General features: G+C 42.3%; 3 protein-coding genes across 4 annotated transcripts; 2 read left to right on the plus strand and 1 right to left on the minus strand.

The window, feature by feature from the left end:
* Positions 1–722: 722 nt before the first annotated feature.
* LOC138406569 (tripartite motif-containing protein 16) lies at positions 723–2,890 on the plus strand. The gene has a single exon (XM_069519122.1). The coding sequence runs from the start codon at positions 934–936 to the stop codon at positions 2,437–2,439; it is 1,506 nt and encodes a 501-aa protein (XP_069375223.1). The 5' UTR covers positions 723–933; the 3' UTR covers positions 2,440–2,890.
* Positions 2,891–2,892: 2 nt separating this feature from the next.
* On the minus strand, positions 2,893–8,468 carry gmpr2 (guanosine monophosphate reductase 2). Of its 2 annotated transcripts, none has more exons than XM_020095535.2 (10): positions 8,330–8,468; positions 7,712–7,869; positions 6,505–6,624; positions 6,067–6,150; positions 5,803–5,976; positions 5,617–5,698; positions 5,212–5,318; positions 4,915–4,957; positions 4,660–4,819; positions 2,893–4,568 (listed from the first exon to the last, which is right to left on the minus strand). In XM_020095535.2, the coding sequence occupies exons 2-10, from the start codon at positions 7,796–7,798 to the stop codon at positions 4,382–4,384; spliced, it is 1,044 nt and encodes a 347-aa protein (XP_019951094.1). In that variant the 5' UTR covers positions 7,799–7,869; positions 8,330–8,468; the 3' UTR covers positions 2,893–4,381. The 2 variants fall into 2 exon arrangements, with proteins under 2 accessions (XP_019951094.1, XP_019951095.1); XM_020095536.2 differs by having other exon boundaries at positions 7,712–7,930; positions 8,330–8,433.
* Positions 8,450–10,749, plus strand: nedd8 (NEDD8 ubiquitin like modifier). The gene is made up of 4 exons (XM_020095537.2): positions 8,450–8,843; positions 8,956–9,003; positions 9,101–9,183; positions 9,538–10,749. The coding sequence occupies exons 1-4, from the start codon at positions 8,826–8,828 to the stop codon at positions 9,662–9,664; spliced, it is 276 nt and encodes a 91-aa protein (XP_019951096.1). The 5' UTR covers positions 8,450–8,825; the 3' UTR covers positions 9,665–10,749.
* The last annotated feature ends 18 nt before the right edge of the window (positions 10,750–10,767 follow it).

A 10,767-nucleotide genomic window follows, 5' to 3' on the forward strand; every position in this document is an offset into this window, starting at 1 on the left:
GACAGTGTGAAGAAGATGAGGATGTTGTGAGGAAGATGAGGAAGTTGGAGTTCTTACCTTTTTATAAAACGACTTTTTATTCGCCAGCTCCTTGTTTATCTTCCCCGTGGATCCAGTGAGATTAGCTTCTGTTAGCTTCCATCGCTCCAGGGTTGATCTGTGAAATGAGTAACAGTAAATCTCCCCTCTTTTAAAAACATGTGTGATCTGCACGTGCAGGGAGCCTGAGTTCACATGTGTTCAGAGCAGAAACCAGACAGAAACACTGGTGTTTACTGAGCTGATGGGATTTATAAATGATGCAGAAATCCTGGGGAAAGTATACATATGTAATAGTTCTGTTAGCATTAGCTCATTTGGAGTTTCTTAACTTTCTTTTTTGTGTTTTTCTATCAATAATTATACTGTCATTTATTATATAACACAATATCTCCCCATACATGAAGTACAAATACAGTACACATCAGTACCTTTCTACCCATAGTATTCTGTCTTTAGTGAAAGGTCTGTATTATGCACATATTCTTTTATTCTTATTTGATTTTATTGCCTTATCTTGCCTATCTTGTTGACTAAATGAAATGGAGCTAATATGACAAATGCAAATGTGGTTTAATATGAATCAAGAAACATTATTGAATTATAAGATGTTAGATTATCATGTGACAATAACTGTCATACTTTCCCACACAGAGTTTCACCAATGGGTGTGAGCCACTCCCACTGATGTTTGTCAAATGCAAGAAACGAAACTTAACAGTGCATCTGTTGGTTTCCATGTCTGTGGCTGACTGATTAATGAGAGACTGAGACAGTTTAACAACTAAATTTAGCAACATTTGGGTTTTTTTTCAGCAACAAGAAGGATCCTAAGGACATTGTTCAACACTCAAGATACTCAAGGGAAATCCGGACTTTCTGTTTTTTCGAAACATGTCTGACAATCAGCAAAAGGACACGCAGCAAGTTATCCTCTGCGACATGTGCACAGAGGAGGACAGGAAACCAGCCAGAAAGACCTGCATGAAATGTGAGATCTCTATGTGTGTGCAGCACCTGCAGGTCCACCTGACCACGCCGGTGTTGCTACAAACCCATCCTCTGACTGAACCTATGGCTTGTGGCACCACCAAATGCCCCCAGCATGGCAAACTCCTGGAGTACTACTGTTTGGATGATATGACCTGTGTGTGTGTCTCCTGCGCCATCGAAGACCAGCACCGCCTACACAATATGAAAACCTTCTCCACGGCCCACAAAGAGCTCATGGAGAAGCTCACAGCTGAGCAGAAGGCCTTGCGGGTGAAAACTGACGATGAGAACGTGAGTCTGGAAAAATGGGAGAAGAGTGAGAGAGAGAAGCTGGGTTACTCGAGCCTGCGTCTAATTGAGGCTGTGACTAAAATGCGGGATATATCCCTGACCAGCGTCTGCAGTTCAGTTACTGCTCGGATGGTGTCCATCAAAACAAGCAAGAGCAGCATGCAAGCAGCGCAGAACGAGAAGGACACCTTCAGGTTCCTGCAGATGTATTCACAGGTGCATCGGGATGTGGAAAAAGCCAAGGTTGTGGACCTGAGGAAAGGGTTGGAGCACGGCAGCGATCGTGACAAACTCGTCCAAGAGATTCGACAGCATGGGGAAAAAGTGATGCAGCAGGCCAGAGACTTATGGGGATCCTTGTTGACTCTGGTCGATCCTGACCAGGAACTACTCTGCACTCGTCCAGACCTGATGTTTAAGCCACAGATTTTTGGCAATGGCATGTCGCTGTCCAATGACAACCGGAGGGTTTTCTTCAGTAGTTGGATGGGGCAATGCAATGCCACTCTTTTAATCAGCAGTACTCTATCAGTTTCTAACTTTCAGAGGTGGCAGGTTTGTCTTTCCAAAGACTGTGATTGGACCATTGGTTTGTGTGACAAAAAGTCAGCAGAGAAATTGCAGAATGGGCCCATGTATGGCCTCTGCTGCAAAAATAACCAGCTCAGCTCTCTCTGGACAGATGAGTGTTTTGATGCATCAACCGAGTCAAGTGGTTTTGGGCAGCAAACCACAGCTGAGAGAAAACTCAGCTTTTCGTCTGCACTGATCACACATCAGGAAGATGAAGAAAATGAGGGGCCAGTATCACGACCTGAAATGGTGGAAGTGTTCTGGAATTTTGCTGCCTCCTCGCTGTCCTTCTTCAGAAGAAGTGGACTGCACCAGAGGGAAGAAATTATCACGATTAAGATGAGCATCAACAACTGGGATCTGGCCCCCTTTGTTCAACTGGAAGGTTCAGATGTTTCCCAGAGTCAAGGGAAGTGCCGCTGTGGAGGAGTTTTCAAAAAGAATGTCAGAAAGAACAGCCTAGGAATAGCCTACTGTAACTGTTGCTGCAGAGAAATGATTAGTAGCCGGCGCATCACAGAGGTGGTTTGTGAACTTATGTAATTTGTGGCTTCCTGATGATCATTGCTCATCAATAAACAAAGCATGAGGTACATGGGAAAAACCTCTTAAGGGGAAAGTCTTTAGATTTAATGACAAGAATAGAAATCTCACTGATTATAGTTAAGTTGCTGTCAAATGGAAATGTAATGCTATTGCATCAGAAATTAGTTATATACACAATAGACAATGTAATATCTGAACTGAATAACTTTTAATTGTACCAATGTTATTATTATTTGGTTGGAGTTGATTCTAATGTACGAAACAAGTTTTTTTTTTATTAAACTGAAATGCTTTTTTTTTCTGCCGTTACGTTTAAGATGTTTGTCTCCATCTGCTGGTGGTGAACAAGTCCTGACTTCTTTGATTGGTACAAAGGAAATATGAAGCTCTCGCGTCATATGTTTGTTGTGAATGATCCGATCATCAATAAAGTCAGAGAAATGAAAAAGATGTGGAATATTTTTTTATTGACTGGATAAAAAGTTGAGGTGGGGGAAAGTAAATTTAAAAAATGCATTCAAAATTTATGTTTTGGCAACATAAACATCATTTTCACATGAATGTGACAAAAATAAAACACAGATTGTGTGAGAACAGCTTGAAATGGAGTAACTGTAAAGTGAAACGATAACTGATCCTGACAGCGGAAAAGCTTTCAAGGCTAATATCCAGGAATGACTATGCCCACATGAACTTCAATATCGATTGGTAACATCTAGAACCAGAAAAAGGGAAAATCTGTAGCAGCCCTGCCATGAAATCAGCACTTTCACTACGCACCAACTTACTGGACACGCATTCAGAATGTACCGCTTCATTCTCTCAAATCTAATTCAGCTTATCTGTAAAACTGTAATTCATAGAAGAAACATATGACACCAAAGTCTCAAAACATTTCCATGAGGTGATCAGGGAAATCAAATCTCGAATCATTTAAGTGCAAAACATAGTCAGTGACGGAATGTCTGTATTATTTAAAAACAGTGCTGTTTGCCAATTAGTCTCAGAAATATTTAGGCTTTCTATATTATCTATTTCATTTGATGTAATTTTACATATGGGTGATAAAGGTTCACAGTACGATCTCGGCACAGAGCCACACGCTGTTGATGAACAAACACAGATTTGCATATATGTGAGAACTTCTAAGGACCTTGCATTGGAATGATGAGACAGCGGACATGCACAGAGCTGAGGAGTTACTGCTCTAGCTGCATCTCACTGTGTAGAGACAATGACGTCTCCTGAAATCTCTGTGGATTAAAAATTAAAGCAACACTAAGCAACGTTTTAAACTTCAAACAGCAGCTTCATTTAAATGAGTTCAATGGTTCTGGAAATATAGAGAATGTTTCCTCTTTTCATTCCCCCTCCTCACCCTGAACATCTGCTCTTGCTCTAAATATGAAGAATTCTATACAGAGTTTATTGGATGTTACAGCAGAAGCTCTTCTGCTTTAGGAATAAAAAAGGCACAACACGTTGACCGAAATGCATCGGCCATCACCGTTTTGATTTATCTGCATTCATATGCAGACAGCTGTTAATGGGGATTAGCCAAAATGGTGACTAGACAAAAGCACCTACAAAAATTAGCGCTGACTAACTGACCCGACACCAAGAGCCCCAAACTGTTGGGTGTTGCCCCCAGAGGCTAATTCGTCATCAGACAATAGCTGATGGGCTATGAAAATACATCAAAATTAAAGTTAAATAGAATTGCTTTAACATTTGGAGTCTAAGGCAGGTCCAAGTCTGTGTGCTTACTATACTAAAGTAGCATTAAAATAAAAAAACTTTGACTTACACGTAAAAAAGGATAAAGAGGGGAATATTGAAGTATGAATATGAGTCTGGTCACTTTTGTAACACACAAAGAGCACAGACTGGCAGTGATGCAGACTCATCCAGCGATCTGACGCAGGATGGAACTGGACATTCAGCAGTTGCCAAAGACAGTGTTGAGCTGCTGGGTGACCCTGATGAAGGTGGTCCTGCGGCTCAGCTCCTTCAGCTTGGCCGCCCCGACATAGGTGCAGGTGGAGCGAACCCCGCCGAGGATGTCTCGTATTGTCACGTCCACCGGACCTTTGTAAGCAACTTCCACCGTCTTCCCCTCTGACGCCCTGGATGGGAGAAAAACAAAATACTTGTGTTATTCTCAGGTTTAGTGATTTTACTGTCAGGAAAACATCAGGAGGACTAACTGACTCTGACCTGTACTCGGCCACACCCCCTGCGTGCTTCTTCATCGCTGTGTCGGAGCTCATTCCATAGAACAGCTTGTATTTGGTGCCGTTTTTCTCAATGATCTCACCCCCACTCTCAGAGTGTCCCGCCAGCATACCCCCCAGCATCACGAAGTCTGCTCCAGCACCTGAGAGGCACATTTCAAGAGTCACATCAACAGTGAGAAGTGCGTTCTTGGCATTGGATGGAAAACGGTATGAGTTTGAAAAAACTACTACTAACCAAAGGCCTTTGAGACATCTCCTGGACAAGTACATCCCCCGTCCTGGGTTAAAAAGACGAGAGGAGCAAAGACAAACCAGGAAATGAGTGACTTTATGTTTTTTGTGACTGCATGTGCACAGAAAAGCTATTTCCAGACAAGCAATCCAGAAAAGGTTGTAGTTTCATATTGTGGAGAGTTAAGAGTGGTCTTATCCAATAAAAAAACAGATTTTAAACATGTCTAATAATTCCTTTGCCATTAATTCTGCACCTGATTTCATTACTGAGTTATTATTATAGACGAAAGTCGCTTACAGAGATTATGTGGCCGCCCAGTCCATGGGCTGCATCTGCACACTCTATCACAGCACTAAGCTGGGGGTAACCCACCCCTGTCTTCTTGCGGGTGGTGCAAACAGAACCTGTAGAGGAAGACAGAGGCAGGATGATATATAAACAGGACAACAGGTCTGTTTGATCTTTATGTGCCAAATGAATAATTGTTGCTCCACAGCATGTATGTATTTCCAGAGAAAGTATGTGATAGTTGGCAGGTTAGTTATTTTCAAATACAGTTTAAACATGTTGTTAAACCTGGTGTGATACATTTACAAATTAGTATTGTTTGTTAAAAAAAATTCTACATCAACATCTGGTTGAGGTAAGGAGATATCAATGTTCTCTCTTGACGTTGAAATGTGTGTAAAAAGCTGTGATCACCTGGTCCGATGCCTACTTTGATGATGTCAGCCCCGGCCAGGATCAGCTCCTCCACCATTTCTCCAGTCACCACATTTCCTGCCTGAGCAAAATAAAAATAATAACACAAAATATTGTTTCGACATTTGTTCCTTTTTCCGCGCAACCACACTGTCATTTGAAGGTATCAAACAGACATCTACTGACCATAATAGTGTGCGAGGGGAACTTTTGCCTGACGTCTTTGACGAAGTGGACAAAGTGTTCAGAGTAGCCGTTCGCCACGTCAACGCAGATGTACTGCAGCTGTGGCACTGCTGCCAAGATGGCTGAAATCCTCTCAAAGTCACCATCGCCGGTCCCTGAGCTCACTGCTACACTCTGGGAGAGAGAGAGAGAGTGTCACCAATACGACCATTCATAAACTCCCCCCAAAATAAAGGCCTACGTGACAATAAACACTTTGAATACCTCCACGCATTCGGGATGCTTCGCTGCAAACTCCAGCCAGTCGTCCACAGAGTAATGTTTGTGAATCGTGGTGAAGAGAGTGAACTGGAGGAGCAGACAAAGCACAACACATTAAGATATGTTAGCAGTGATATATTGAAGCAAGGAAACGTTCCTATATTATTCAGTGTTGCTGAGAAGAGGCGGCTGAAAAAGGCTGGGTATGTGGATGGTGCAATGACATTTAAATGCCACTGGGGGCAGCAGTTTGAAAAGGACAAGAGGATGCTGAATTAAACCTGGTAACATGCAGTGGTTTGTATTATCCACGGTCATTACGAGGATAAGGAAATTATGAGCCAGCAATAATGTGTTGTTTTGTCATTCCAACTAATGGAGAAGCTCTCTGAGAGATCACAAGTGATTTGTAAATCACAGCCTTTGTCGTGCAAAGCCGACCTGGTGCAGGGCCAGGGCCATCTCGAAGGTCCCCACAGTGTCCATGTTGGCAGCGATGATGGGGATCCCTCTGTAGCTGCCCTTGGAGTTCCTGAAGGTGAAGCTTCTCATCAGGTCCACCTGAAACAGACAAGAACAACAAGACTTGCCACCATGGGTCTACAATTTCATACAAGCTCAGTTTTCTTCAGTTAGGGTGATGTTAGGCTGATTTCCTGGTATTTGCCTTTCGAGATGAAGAATCATTCTCCCCTGTCTCCAAAAATAAATTACTTCAGTTTCATCTCTGTTGAAGAGATGAAGTAAAGTACTAATGACTCAACAGGGTTCAGAGAAACTTGTCCACATTGTTAATCTTCAGTCAGACTACTGTAATGATGAGTTTAAAGGTCTCTCTCAGTGAGTGATTTACATTTCTCATCTTCTGCTGCGTTATGAACTGTCCACACCCAACTAAGCTTCTCTGTTCCCAGAGTTAAAACTATATGGAGAAGAAGTGTTAAGTTTTTATGATCCATACATATTGAACAAACTCCCAGAGAACTACTGGGCTGTGTGGCTCAGTGGCATGCTTTAAATTTCTCTCTGGATCAATGAAGTTTCTAAATAAATACAATTTTTGTGATGCCTTTTTTAAAATTTTTGAAGAACTTAAAATGTTCTTGCTTTTGAAATATGTTATACACATAAAGTTTCTTTGCCTGACGAGGAAACTATTTATTGTAGTGATTTGAAGTCCTCAAGATTCACACCGAGTAACTAAAATGACACAGTAGAGTACAACCCAAGGCTCAATGGTTTCCTTAAGAAAACACCTGTGAATTCACTAGATCTGCACCACTTGCACACACCCTGGATCTACCACCTGATCCGATTCAGCATCCACATTTAATGGGTTCTTCCTTGTGTCAAAATTCTATGGAAATCGGTTCTAGTGGTTTAAGTGTAATCTTATTAACTAATAACAAACAAACCAACACAAACAGAGAGCAGCTGGATCTTACATCTAACAGAAGCAGGTTTCTGGCTCAAGTATCACGGCTTGAATTCTCCAACCAACGACTAAAATATGACAGAATAACAACATTTCTTCCTTTTTGAACAGCTCTGAAATGCTAGCGAGGGTGTGTAGTTACATATGTGGTATTCAGTTAATGGAAACATCTGTATCTGGGTCAGTCGGGTTTCCCGTCCTGCTTGTACCCACCTCGCTCCGAGACTTGAGTGTGCTTCTCTTTGGACGGAGGAGCACATCCTTGAAGTCCAGCTTGATGTCATTCTCAATGCGAGGCATCTCAGAAAGAGCAAGAGAGGCTCACAGCGACAAAGAATGGGGAGTGGAGCAGCTGGACTTGGGATGTGAACCTGTGAGGAAAACAAAAGATGGAGATCGGAGGTCACGAGGATTTCACCTTGTTATACCTCCCTTCACACACACACACACACACACACACACACACACACACACACACACACACACACACACACACACACACAAGGTTATCAAATGGCACAAGCAGACATGATGAATGATCTGGAAATGGCGAATATCCATTCTGTAGCTGTAATTACTACTTAATAGTGATGTAATAAAACCATCTTTAGCTAACAGGCTGTTTAACAATGCTACGTACCCGCTACTGACAATGCTATTGCTAACGATGTTGACACTGAACCACGCACGCTTCTTCAGCCCTAAAGTCAAAGCTCAAGGTTACAGGAGTCAACATTTAACCCACGTGTCGACTGACCTATGCTCAGCCATTAGCCGCTAATTAGCCACATGGTAAAGTAGTTCGTATATTTAGTTTATTCAGGTATTTACCTTTAGCAAAGTGACGTTAGTCTGCGCCGCCGACTTCTCTCTCCTGTCCTGTGTTGCCGGGGGGGGGAGCTTTAAGGGGACGGACAGCCGCCTTGTAGTTTTTTAAAGCGCCTCAGCTCGAAAGCATCGCGCGGCCCGCTTTACGTCACGTCGTGCTGATGCCGTGAGAATCGTTTTCATGAATTAAGGCAACGCACCGCGAATTTGTTTTCGCCACAACGAGCACGTTGACGTGAGAATAAATGTCGGAGCCGCTTTTTTTTTGTTTTGTTGTGTTTTTATGACGCCGAACAACGACGCGAACCCGAAGCGGAACCGTTGTCACACGGGAAGAGGGGGCGACGGGGGATCCACTGAGGAAACACAGGAAACAACCATTGAATCATTGTTGTGAGGGAACATCGAGCCTCCTCGTTCTTCACTCGGTGAAATCATAGATTCGTTTAACTTATAATTGAACCGCTCCAGTGGATTTTACAAGAACACGAAAACAACGATGCTGATTAAAGTGAAGGTACGACACAGCGGACCTAGCATTAGCAGCTAGCCTGCTTTGTGTGATAGTCATTGCTGATAATATAAACAAACATGTCTTACTACTTGATTTCAATGTATTTCCATCGCAGACGCTCACTGGGAAGGAGATAGAGATCGACATAGAGCCCACAGACAAGGTACACGTGGATCCTTTAGTTCATCATATATTAATACACAGGTTAGTCATTCATTGAGTATTTATGTGTACTCATGTGTACTCATGTGTCTGTGCAGGTGGAGCGGATTAAAGAGAGGGTGGAGGAGAAGGAAGGGATTCCTCCCCAACAGCAGAGGTTGATCTACAGTGGAAAACAGATGTAAGATTGATTTCTCAATAATAATAATAATAACACACTTTGTTTGTGTAGTGCTTCTAACAATTCTCAAAGACAAGGGAAACAAACCCAAAGCTCAATTTTCCATTCAATTTTATTTTTATAGCACCTAATCATTACATGCATGATTTTAAACGTACTTAGAATTTCAAGACCTAAAAATGTCTTTGAAAGCAAAAAGAAAATGGGGGGGGGGGTTATTAATCATTAATATCATATTCCAAACAATGATCCCTTCCGTCACTGTAAAAATAAAACAATGTCATGTTCAATTAGCTAAAAAAGAGGTATTTCAGCTGTCTCACGTCTCTGCATCCTTTTCCTGTCTTCCCTCAGGAACGATGAGAAAACGGCGGCCGACTATAAAATCCAGGGAGGCTCTGTTCTCCATTTGGTCCTTGCGCTGCGAGGAGGACAGGTGCTCCACTCTCCCAGAAGCCTCCACACCAAGCCTGCATTGTAGCCATCACTATGAATCCTGCCTTAGCTTTTGCAATGCCTACACGGAGAGGATACACTGAAGACACACAGCCAGGGGGTCAGAGAGTCGCCTGGTGACACTGTGGGCAACACACTGCCAGTTATATGAGGTTCTGTTTGTGGTAGCCCCTTCCCTTCAGTCAACAATGTGTTGGCTGCATGTTTCACTCACTGTAATAGCGAGACACTCCATGTTAAAGCTAGGCTTGCAGAAAAAAACTTCAAAATTCAACAAGACTTTAGATTCACAACCCAGAGCGTATTTGGTTGCTATGGAAAACTTGTGGCCTTGTTTTATTTCTACAGAAGCAGGCAAGGGGAGTTTCCCTTAATACTTCAGTAGAGATCAGGCTCTCAGTTTTAATTAAGCATCTGCACTAAATTGCACTCATTCATAGATGTCACTCCCCAAACATGTTTTTTTGTTCCCTGTTCAGTACGAAGTTCAAAAAAATGCCTTATCTCATAATATTGTGGAACATTTGTAAAAATGTGTTCAGGGGTTTTTGCGTAGTCCTGCTGACTAACAGGCTAACAACCAACGGACAGGGGTGGAAACTTAAACTCTTAGAGCTAAGCACTAGCATAAAGATGCTGCAGGGAAACCCACATTTGTATCTCAGTCTTCAGAGTGTGACACAAACTAAGGTTTACTTTAATTATTTATTCCATTTTCTACAAATTGCCCAAACACATGTGGAATAATTATCTAAAGCTTCTGTATCAAAAGTAATTTTCTCCGAGGAAGAAACCACGTAGCTCTTTTAGATTTGTGAAGGCTGGTGACTGTATATTTAAAAGAATAGTTTGCAGATTCAAATGGATTTATTTTTGTTTTGTTTTGCATACTTTTACTACTGCGAGAAGTCGAGGAGTGTGCCACCTGGATCTGTCTGACGGCGGCTTCAGTTGACATGGATGTTGCTCGGTTTGCTTGTATGTTCAGAGAGCAACACTGACCTTTGGGTTTCTTTTTGTGTTGGCTCCTCCCCTCGGTGTGTACAGAACTGTGTGAAACTGGCCTATGCTGTGGATGTGAGTAGAATAAAATGATGTTAATGCTTAAAACGCCTCACTGTTGCCATT

The sequence above is a fragment of the Paralichthys olivaceus genome, chromosome 22 (assembly GCF_024713975.1).
Source record: "Paralichthys olivaceus isolate ysfri-2021 chromosome 22, ASM2471397v2, whole genome shotgun sequence".
Lineage (NCBI taxonomy): Eukaryota > Metazoa > Chordata > Actinopteri > Pleuronectiformes > Paralichthyidae > Paralichthys > Paralichthys olivaceus.